The sequence below is a fragment of the Acinonyx jubatus genome, chromosome X (assembly GCF_027475565.1).
Source record: "Acinonyx jubatus isolate Ajub_Pintada_27869175 chromosome X, VMU_Ajub_asm_v1.0, whole genome shotgun sequence".
Classification (NCBI taxonomy): Eukaryota; Metazoa; Chordata; class Mammalia; order Carnivora; family Felidae; genus Acinonyx; species Acinonyx jubatus.
The window spans coordinates 46,450,458-46,461,834 of record NC_069389.1 but is presented as its reverse complement, the minus strand read 5'-3'; the positions used below and the strand labels follow the sequence as shown (position 1 = coordinate 46,461,834).

The window sequence follows — 11,377 nt, the reverse complement described above, 5'->3', positions numbered from 1 at the left end:
CCTCCCTACTGCAACTCCTGCCACCATCACTGGTGATTTCACTGTCCACATGAATAACCCAACCAACACCCTGTTCTCCCAGCCTATTGACCCCTCCCTCATCTCTAGGAAATGTCTTCACTCCCCTTTAAGCACCCATTCCTTGGGCCTTACCATCACTTTGTCTGCTCTATCTTCTTAAATACAATCATCCTACTGTCTGACCATAGGACTAGTGCCGTAGTTCATCCTTCCAGTTCTGTCAACACCTCTTCGCAGATACCTAGAACACTGCCAGACATATAGCAGGCACTTGATTACTTGATATACTTCTTTAACATTCTGCCCTGTTCATAGGCTTCAAGTCTCCTATACTGTCTCCTAATTTCCTCATCTTCTTCCCCAAGCCTCCCTGGGTCCCACGATCCAGCTCTTCCACCATTCTGTGTATTTACTGTGTCAGGCACCGTGCACACAGTAATGAAGATACAGACCCATATAGTCACTGTCTTTGATCTTGTGTCCTTATTCCAGAACCAAAACCTTGAGATAAACGAACTAATCTTCTTGATTCCAAGATTACTGACCACCTTGCCATGGAGGAAAGGTCTCCCAAAAATCATGGGCTCCATCCTCCAATGGGGCCTCCGTAATGCCTGTCAACTTTCCACAGTCCCCTCTCCAAGTCCTTTCTTGACAGTCCCTTATCCCAGGCCTTACACTGTTACCTCCTCAGGGCTACATGAGTCAATCTTTAACATCTCCCTCTCTATCAGCTCCTGCCTGCTTAAACTTCTCTTTCCTTTCCCAAGAAAATCTTCACTTATTCCCTTATCTCCCTTAAGTACCTATCTCTCTCCTCCTTGTCTCATCCACATTTCTCAAAAAGAGAGCCTATACTTGATGCCCAGTCTCCTCTACCTCTGCTTTCTGCTCCAGACTTGCCCACTTCACTCCTTCAAAGTGTGTCCTCTGTGCTTACAATCCTGACTCCCCACCCCACTGCAATCCTGCCTGTACTGCTGACTACAGCTAGGACCCAAATTATCCCAGAGAGGCATGCTAATTTTGCTCCCCTGAATCCAATAAATATAGATTGAGGCAGAAACTCTTCCAATTTTAAATGTCACACCAAAATGTGATAGCCCACCAAAAAAAAAAGCAACAAACTCAGAAATGGCAAGTAGATTTAATGGAGAGTGTCGACTTCAATTGATTGATAGTGGCTGCCTAGAGTGCTGTGTTGAGTAGGTTTCTGAGGATGCACCCTGGCTCGAAGAGAAAGACTGCTGGGATTAGGAATATCTGAAAACACAAGTAAAATAAATTGAAAAAGTCAACTGATAACCATCAAAAGGGAAAGAATAAAATGCTAATCGTGGGGTTTTCCCATATGCTCCATACGGTCCTGCAACCTTGGCCTTCCTATAACCAGCCAGTTCCTCATCCCAACCCCATAGGCCCAAGCTGTCCAGACCCAGTCTAAGTAGATACCTGAAATCTTACTTATAGGAGAAACCACAGGCACCAGAGCTGCCACTGGTGCTGGCACCAGCTCCACCAAGGCCCGCGAAGAGCCCAAATGTGAGAGTAGCAGTTAGGCTGGCACTGGCACCAAAGCCACCACTGGCACTAGCACTGGCACTAGCACCAGAGCTAGCACCACCACTCTCTTGGGCTTTGGCTTTAGCTTCAGCTCCCGCCTGGATCCGGGCTTTGGCCCAGGGTCCAATATCAGCTTCGTCCCAGTTGCAGGGCCCAGCAGCATTTTCAGAGCCAAGCCCAATGCCCATTCGAGCTCTAATCTCAGCTCTCGCCTTGGCTTCAGCTGCAGCCTCGGCAGCAGCCTTCATATCTGCTTCCATTGCCTCTCGGTACTGAGCTGCCCATTCCTTGGGATCCTTCTTTTGTACCTGAAACAGAAATAACAACCATCAGAAGGATCAGAATCTAAGAAGTGAGCACCTACTTTATGCTAGGCACCATGTTACGTGCCCTACACAATAATAGCAATGTAATAAATACTACAGTAATTACGTACCTAACATTCCATCCCTGCTCTGACCCTTATTAGCTCTGTGACCTTGGACATGTTATCTAATAAATTCTGTGAGTCTGAGTTTTCTCATCTGGTATAGGGTAATGACGTTAGTTGTACAAATTAAATGATTCAGATAAATGGCACATTAACAGAGGCTTCAGAATGTTCATGTATGAGCTGCAGGCTGCTATACACACAGCCTACTTTAGCCAGTGGCACCCCATGCTCTTGATATGCCAAGCTTGGGCAGCGATCCAATTACCTTGCAGGCAAACTTGAGGACTTTCATCTTGCTGGTCTCATAGTAGGAGCGCAGGCCCCAGAAGAATTCATACTCAGGAGGATTGCTATTAGGGACTCTGGCATAGTCCAAGTACCTTGAAAAGAGAAGTTGAAAGCCTTTATGTCTAAGACAACTACAGCCCACCCATGTATGGACTGGACATCCCCACTATATACTATAGCTTTTCTTCCAATATGGAGCCCTATCCCATTGGTCCTGCCCAGAAGCCATGTGGAGGTGCAAGATGAGATACATGTCGAGTATCTGCTCATAAGAAGGCCACAACTTCTGTGCCCTTTGTCACAATGAACCCAGATTCTTGCTGCGTGTGTTGTAAACAGAGGAGCCATTTCTTCAGGGCCCCTGCTCTGAGCACACCCCACCACTGGGTCATGTCTGTAACCTGGGGAGCCCTGGGACAGTCCACCATAGAAAATGACTATAAAGAGAAGAAACAGTCCACCAAGAATAGCGTATTTTGTGCATACTCCCAACTGTGTGTGTGTACATGTGTATGCACACACACATGCAGGTGCATGCTAATGTCTCTGTGTGAGTGCACATGTGCTAAGAACCACAGACACAATGGGCCCTGGCTAGAAAGTGAAGAGGGCTCCGTGACCAAATGGGCCCCTTACCAGCCAGGGCCACAATCAGACTTCCACTCTCTGAAACCCAGGTCCCTCAACTGACAATGGGGATGGGATGGCAGCACCTATACTGGGTATATGGTAGTTATGAAAATGAAATGAGATGCACAAGTCAAGCCCCAGCATAGTACTTGGCTGCCTAAAGCTATGATTCTATGGCATTTCTTTATGGACATTAATTTCTATAAAGCCCTGGTTAGCACAGTAAAAAATAACCAAAGCACTGGGGCCAGTACCTAAATATGACTCTTCCATTTGCTACCTGTGCAACCCCTTAAGCAAATTACTTCACCTTTCTGAACCTCAGTTTACTCACATGCACAACATTGGTAATGACAATCCCTACCTTGAAGAAATTGCACTGAGGGCATAAGTGAGAGTACATTTTGGTCAGGAAATGTGTCCTCCTGCTCACTCTCACTACCTCAGAAATAAGCTACCTACCATCTGCCACACACACACATATACACATGCCTAATCACACACACACACACGCACTATAGCTTAATCACTCAGCTCTGAAAACAGACAAAACACATGGAACACACCATCACCAGACACACACTTACTTCTGCTTCACGAACTCATCAGTAATAAGCTTCTTCACATCCCCAAAAAGTGAGTGATGTATCCTGATAGCAGAAAGAAAAATCCATCAATAAGTCAATCAATCAATCAATCAATTAGATATGGCACTTTCCAGAGGTATGCAGAGGCATTTTCAACATGGAAAAGAGACTGTTAGCACAAGAGGAAAACTCCACAGAAGCCCAAGAGATAGTGGGACGGGGGCAGAGAGTTTGGGAACATTTCCCCATCCACCCAGGTCAGAACCCTGGACCCTCTACTAGCACTTCCATCTATTCCACCAGACCACCACACTGATGCAATCCTGGGACTCCTCTCTTGTCAAAGGACAACATGGACAGCAAGCACTGAAAGAGCCCAATCATACCCAGGGCGCAGCCCCAGCTTGCGCAGCACCTCCCAGATGACAGCTGCAAGGGGAGGCAAGAAGAGACAGGGACAGAAAATGAACATGTGGAATTCCAACTGTGGCCACCCATTCAGCTGCATGCCCAGCCACTCACCCTCACTGGACCGATTTCCATTCATAAAGATGATGCTAAGAAGCACCATGAGGAGACCCAGCTTTGGTGAATCCTTAGTCCTAGGAAAATAACAGGGTAGAGAGGAGGTTTATGTCCAGCAGCCATCTGCAAAAAACACACCAGTCAGTTCACTAGGCTAGCCTCTCCCAGATTCCTCAGACATGAGAGAATTCTGCCCAGTCTATGCTTCAAGCTCTATGTGACCCTGGGCAAGGCACTTAGACTCTTGAGCCTCAGTCTCCTATTCAGTAAAATGGGAAAATCCAATCCTCCCTACCTCAGTTGCTGAGATGATGGAAGAATGCCTGAAACCTGGTACAACCCAGGCACCCAGCCAGCGTGAGTCCCACCTTTCTCTCCCAGATCCCTCTGCCCCAAGAAAATTCTAGGCACAGCCCCAGTGATGTTCCTGTCCTGTGAGCATCATGATTTACCCACACCAGGAAACTTTCCTTTGAGAACCACTCTACTAAAGCCAGTAGGGAGAGACAAGCAATGACAGGTCTACTTTCCTGGGAAGCTTCTGGAAAAAACAGAAAACTGGATAGTAGGAATGCACTGCTTCAGGCTTCTACACCTTCATTCAATCATAATCAAGCACCACTACCATGTGCAAAGCTCCAACTATGTGTGAACTGAAAGAGGAGCTTTTCAGGCCCTGTCTTCCTGCTTCTCTAAGGAGATGTGGGGAGAGTTGACAGGGATGGGGTAGTGCCATAGACAGAAGCAGAGCCTCCCTCCCACCCCAGCCCTTTCCCAGCTTACGTTCCCAGTATGCCTGCATCAGTGGGCTCTAAGGTGCTGAGAAGAATGTACAAGTGGTCATTCTTATCAATTTCCTTCAACTGAATCCCAAATACCTATGGATGGGGAGAACAGCTTGTGAGATCATAAATTCAGCTTCCTGGGCATCCCACAGCTCCCCGTGTACCTAGGTATGTGGGGGTGTGGGTGTGCATGTGTGTGTGTATAGAGGGAAGGGGTCAGTGAAATAATGTATATAAACGTTAAGTGATCAGCACACAGCAAACAGGTAAGAAATGTACTATTGTTATCAGCATCTTCTCTGAGATTATCGGGAATCTAGGGAGACAGAGAATGGGGAATGGAAGGAAAGAGGTGAGCATGTGAAATACATTACATGACATCTACAGCAGCAGACAGAAACCAGGACTAAGTTGGGTGGCTTGGGTCCTAGCTGTGCTTTTGCCAGACATACTATGTGACCCTGGGCTAGTCTATACCCCTCCTTAGGCTACTATCTACCCATCCACACAGTGATGGGACTGAATTAGTGAGCGGTCCCACCCCCAGAAGACACATGTACACTTGTTTAATTCAATGCTTCCCCACTGCATCCATCCCCCATGGCTGCCACTTCACCTTCTCCAAGGAATAGCCTGCTCGTTCAATGATTTCAGGGTACACATCAGTGTATTCTTTGATGATGTCCTTCAGCATGTCTGCAAGGGGAGAATGTTGCGAGAACCTGAGCTGAAGTGAAGCCAGGTGGCCCAAAACCCAAGCTAAAGACCCTTTGACAACCCTGCTGTGGGTGGCACAAACAGTTCTGAAATAATGAATAGAGATGCTAGCACTGCCAAATTAGAACTTTGGGAGTACACAGGTAGGAGCATAAGGGCAAGGAATGTCCTCAGCACATGGGAAAGTGGGCAATGGAGAGCACAGTTTAGGGAATGGAGGGTTAGCAGGACGCTACCTGAGCGTTTGATGGGAATCTTTGTCTGGTCTTTAACCAAGAGGTACTTTACCAAATCGTTTGCCTGGACAAGGGAAAAAAAGGTAGAAAGATCAAAATATGTTTGCAAAAGATTTGAGGGGAATGCAGAAAAAGAAGGCAAGGCAGTAGATAAGGAAAAGTACAGAAAACAGGGTGCTTACCCTCCCCTGCAAAAGGGCCACATCCCGAGGTGGTGGTGTTTCAGGCTCCTGGGATGACTGGAGCTTGGCAGCTCGGCGGCGAGCCTTGCCCCTACGGGCCTTAGGTGATCTCAGGGAGAGCAAAGCTCTCCGAGCCCAAGCAGCCAACCGAGTCCTTGATGCCCTGCGGGCCCAAAAGGCTATGGGGCCCCTTGAAGCCCTGCGGGCCATTGAGGCCATTAGGGCCTTTGAAACCCTTCGGCCAGCTGTGGTTCCAGATGCCTGACTCTGATCACTGCTGCCATCCTCTTCACCATTCAGAGGCTTTACCTGCATTAATAGAGCAAAATATTGTCAGATAAAGTAGATGTTCCTTCTCCCTCATCCTATTTTTTCCAGAAGGTTCCTCTAATCCCACCCATGTAGTAACAGCCTGACTAGATATTGGCCATGTTGAGTCTTGGGTTTGTTTTTCACAGACTTCCAGGCAGGAGTTTCATCTCTTCACCAGGCCAGAAGGAACATAAGGATGGGGCCTGAGGATTCTCCTCTCCCGATGTCCACCACTGCTCCTGCTTGTACCACCCTGGAAAAGTCATTCCACCTCTCTGGGACTCAGCTTCCTTCTCTACAAAACTGTATTATTTTCAGGATTTAATGAGATAACCCGTATGAATGTGCCTAGCTCAAGGTCTAACACATGGTAGCTACTATGTAAATACAAACTGCTTTATATTCAGATTGCGGCTATGTGTACTATCTCATTTCTCCACGAGTCTGTGAACTCTCTGCAGAGAGAAATTGTATCACATTCCTCTTATTGTCCCCCACAGCCTTGATGAGCACACGAATCTTTCTAAATGTTTGTAAAACAAATGAACTAACTGGGAGAAGTGAAAAGGGAAGAGTGTGATTACAGAGGTCTTACCTTTCTGGCTTTCTTGGCCTTGACCTTGGGCCTAGTATCCTGATTCTCCTGAGCCTGAGCAGCTGCACCCTCAGGCTTAGGTTCATCTGCCAAAGCCGGAGAGGCAGGATCCTCAGGCTCCAGGGCCTTTATATTGACCTTTGTATTAGCCACACAGCTGACCTTTTTGGTCTCAGTGGCAGGCAGTGTCACAGGCTGAGGGTCAGCACTCTGCATCTTGGTGTCAGCTGCTAGACTCTTCTTTTCAGCTGCCAGAACCTGGGTATCAGTCAGCTTAGTGGTAGGTGAGGCCTGAGTGGCAGCTGTCTCCCGAACCTCTGGAGTCTTTGAGACCTCTGTGGCCTTTGAGACCTCTGGTGCCTTTGATGTCTTCTGTGTCTCTGAGACCTCCGAGTTCTGGGTCACTGTCAATAGGCTCTGTATCTTCAAGCCACTGTCCTTCTCTGAAGCTTCAGCCTGCAAGAGGAAGCAGGAAAGTTCACAGACTTTCTCCCCACCCCCAAGTAAGCAAGTGGCTCCAAAATTCCAGGCCTCACTTCTCTGACCTATACTAACTCCTACTTGTGATGTGCTCTGCCCACCTAACCCACAAGGACTCTCTTTCCTCTGAGCAGGAAGTGATGGCACAAGAATGGCTGCCCTGCCCTCCCTCCCTCCTTCCTTCCTCCCTCCCTTCCTTCCTTCCTTCCTCCCTCCCTCTACAGAGTGGGGGGAGGGGCACCCAGACAAGAAAGTGGGTAAAAAAGGACAAGGATGGGGGGGTGGTGCCAAGGGAACTGAAGCAGCAACAGGGGTTGGAGAAGCAAAGGAGAAGAAGGAAGGAGGCCTTACCTGGAAGCGGGTTGGACCCGTACCTTTCTCGCTTGTGTCAGACATGTCTCAAGTTGGCCTGGCAAGAGCTGAGCCTAAGGAGAGAAAGCTTGGGTGAAAAGGGGAGCCTCCAGAACGTCCTCCCTCTACTTCTGCCTGGAAACGGATCCTCACTTTCTGTAGGGCCCCAATCCCAAACCCCTCCCCCACCCCCAAAGACTACGTTCTTAGATTCAGTAATCCAGAGCGTCTAGATCTCAATTCTCTGCAGCCGCACCCTCCCCTCCTCCAGGAAGATGTGCCAGCGCGGCAGCTGGGGACCCCGCCCCTTTTCCCAATACCCCCCCCCCCCACCCCGCGCCCAGCCGCAGGCCAACAGTACGCATGCGTATTCGTTGCAGGGCCCACCTTAGCCCCACCCGCTTTCCCAGCACAAGCTCTTTCTTTGATGTCCACCGTGCACATGCGCACTCGGCATCTGCCCCTGTCTCCAAGCTGGCCCTTTACACGCCCCTTCCTAGAGATCCATACTGCGCATGCGCAATGGGCCGGCCTCTGTCCACAACCCTTTCCAACATACGCCCTTCTTTAGGTCCGCCGTGCCACTCCGCCCCGCCCCCTCCCCAACAGGCCTCCCTCTAAAATTATCGCAGTTATCTGGTGGTCCCAGCCCCTCCCCCTACTCATACCCACCCTAAGTCCACAGTACTGCCCGCCCGGTCCCACCCTTTTTCACAACACGCCCCCTCCGACCAGGGGCAAAGCACATCTTGGTTCCGCCCCTTCCTTAATACACCCCCTCCTCAAATCAGACTGAAGCCAGTGATTCCATCTTGGGCCCAGCCAAACCGGGTCCAGTCCCCTCCCTTCCCATCCGGATGGATCCGGTACGATCCGGTCCCTACAGCAGGTTTTCCCCAGATCCCAGAGGGTTGGGCTGTAGATCACAGAGCCCCTACTGGACATCGGATCGAGAGCTGGGCCCCGCAGCTCACCTCCTTCTCCTTAAAGAAGAGTGCGTCCACTCTCCAAGGCCCTCCAAAACTCCTAGACTGCCCTCCCCGCTCTAGGCCGGAAATGGTCCCGCCCCTTTCCGCCTCCCTAGGGGGCCTCCGTCGCAGCCAGTCTGCCCTTCCCCCCTCTCTGCTCCTCATTCCTTATCACCCCCACCCCCGTATTCCCTCAGCCTTGCTTCTTGCTCCCTATTACCCCTCACATTTCCTGTTTACCCCACAGAATTCCCTATCCCCATTCCTTACATCCTCCTCCGCGTTACCTATGCACCCCCTTCCCTAGTATTCCTTAACCCTTCTCTGCATTTCCTATTTTCTTCTCTGGATTTACACTTTCCCTCAATGTTCCCCTCCCCCTCATACTCCCAGTCAGCCACCCAACAAGTCCGGTTCCCCGTTCTTCTCCCCCCACTAATCTCTGACCCATAGTCCTACCGCCTACTACTCTAAGTAGTCTTCTTTGCCTACATCCAGCTCCAGGTCATCTCTCCCTCAGCTGCAGTGGTGCAGTAAAGATTGCCCACCTGCCTGGCTATAGGTTCGAGGGGGCTGAAACTACTGGCTGCCAGGAAACCCAAAATCTCAACGCCCCTTACCTGGTCCTCGAGCAAGTCCCAAATGCGTCTGCCCTCTCTCAGTCCCTCTCAAAGTCTCAGCCTCCTGGACCAGAGCTGCAACCAGCCCAGCCCAGCCCCTTTCCGCAGCCCCCTGCCACCCCCCTCCTTCCTTGGGGGTGGGGCAATGGGGCCCCGCTCAGGGCTGTCTGACGCCAAAGCCCGTGTTTATGCCACTGTACCAGGCTCGGTCTGCAGCCCTTCCAACCAAAACCACCCCCTCAAAGCGACTCATTCATTGAATTTATTTATTTTTATATCTTTATTTTTTTCTTATTACAAAGGTAATGTGTTGTGAAAATTCAAATAATGCAGAAATATGTAACATACCAATGAAAGGCCACTCTTATCTCATTTCCCAGAAATAACCACTGTTAACATTTTGATATACATCCCTCCTCATTTTTTTCTATTCATACACTAATTATTTGGGTTTTCTCCCCACAAATGGTATCCTGTTCTGTGACCCGGGTTTTTTTCCAGTTATATATTCTAAACAGTTTTCTGTAGTGCACATTTTTCTTAACAGTTGCATAGTCTTTTCTTGCATAGATAGTCCATAATTATTTAACCAGCCCAGGTTCAGGATACATGGATATGGACATTTAGATGGTCTTCCCCTCCCTTTACTATTATAAGCAACACTACAAGGAATATCCTGTATTTGTATGTCTGTATTGGGCTTTTTTGTTGTTATTTACAGTATTTTTTGCTGACTCAAATGCTACAAAAACTCTTCCATTTAAAATTTGTCAACTTACTCTCAAAAGGTACATGGAATAATGTTCCCACCAACAATGTCTCTCATACGTTTATGTGTCACATATATAACAAATATTTTTCATGTTATTGATGATAATCTTTGCTATACAAAATGATTTGGTTATGTAGTGTCCTTTTATCACAATTCCCTTTTATCACAAAATGCGTGTTTTTTTCAAGCACTTTTTTGGCTTCAGTATTTACATTTACATATTCGAGTATTCCAAAATTTGTTTTATAAAAGACTCAGCTTAATTATTTTTCAAAATCAGTCTCTTATCCTTATACCATCTGCAAATTAATCCATCTTTTTTTCCCCGCTGATTTGAAATGGCAGTTTTATCACATAATAAATTCACATAAGTAATCGGGTCTATTCAGGAGAACAAAATAAGATATATAAATAATGAAATTAGATAAAATTATCATTAATTACAGAGTATATGAGTGCAGACCTGGACAACCCAAGAGCATTAACTAAAAAGTTATTAGAAAACATAATAAAATTCAGCACAGTGGTTAGTTAAATAATATTTAATATCTTTCTTACATTCAACAATAATTCAAATGGTCATAAGTATTCTGCTTTATGAGGTCACCTTTTCCTTTACTAAGCTAATAAAATATCAATTCCTACCTTCTATAGAAAATTCACACACACACACGCACACACACACGCATGCACGCACACACACTTCCCAGACACTCAAGATGGGCCTCTGTTCTCCTGACTTCTTTCTCTGAATTGTTGCTTTCTCCAAGTATATAGCAGTTTACCACTTCTTGCTTCCTAGGTTCTCTCCCCCATCCCCAGGGCTTTATTTCATACTTCGCACAGAACCTCCTTTTCTTCCAGTTCTAGGATCCAAATTCCCATTGCTTCCAAATCATAACAAGGGATAAGGACTTTGGTCTTGATTTTGAGAGCACTGAAAAGTTTTTGAATGGTTTAAGGGTTTGATACAATACAGACTAGTGTTTTAGAAAGAACACTTCAGCTGCCTAATCCATAAGGAGTATAGATTAGACGTCTACCTGGAAAGAGGGTGAGTAGCCATATAGGTAAACTATGATTGTGGTTTGGCTTAGAGTGGTAGCTGTGGATATAGCGAGAAATTATTGAATTCAGAATATATTAAAGAAGTAAAAAGCAACAAGACTTTATGAATAATTGGGAGTGGGGAAGGGGTGAGGAGGAGGGAACTATCAAAGGGAACTCTTGGGGATCTGATTTGAGAGATCAAACGTGTTAATGGTAGCCCATTTCACTGAGATATGGAATACTAACAAGGGAATACTAATGG

General features: G+C 47.3%; 1 protein-coding gene and 1 non-coding gene across 7 annotated transcripts; both read right to left on the bottom strand.

Annotated features, from left to right (window-relative positions):
• Positions 1–1,149: 1,149 nt before the first annotated feature.
• On the bottom strand, positions 1,150–9,386 carry MAGED2 (MAGE family member D2). 6 transcript variants are annotated; one of them, XM_053202363.1, is made up of 13 exons: positions 9,294–9,386; positions 7,706–7,779; positions 6,875–7,330; positions 5,968–6,276; positions 5,786–5,849; positions 5,449–5,528; positions 4,831–4,925; positions 4,045–4,124; positions 3,909–3,951; positions 3,523–3,585; positions 2,283–2,397; positions 1,797–1,892; positions 1,150–1,284 (listed from the first exon to the last, which is right to left on the bottom strand). In XM_053202363.1, exons 2-13 carry the CDS (start codon positions 7,748–7,750, stop codon positions 1,210–1,212), a joined length of 1,521 nt encoding a protein of 506 aa, XP_053058338.1. In that variant the 5' UTR covers positions 7,751–7,779; positions 9,294–9,386; the 3' UTR covers positions 1,150–1,209. The 6 variants fall into 6 exon arrangements, with proteins under 6 accessions (XP_053058338.1, XP_014943434.2, XP_014943433.2 ...); XM_015087948.3 differs by having other exon boundaries at positions 1,474–1,892; positions 9,294–9,384; XM_015087947.3 differs by lacking the exon at positions 9,294–9,386 and adding an exon at positions 8,680–8,764 and having other exon boundaries at positions 1,474–1,892.
• LOC113597436 (small nucleolar RNA SNORA11) lies at positions 2,555–2,684 on the bottom strand. The gene has a single exon (XR_003418205.1). It is a non-coding gene; the product is annotated as a small nucleolar RNA SNORA11 (small nucleolar RNA).
• Positions 9,387–11,377: the final 1,991 nt, after the last annotated feature.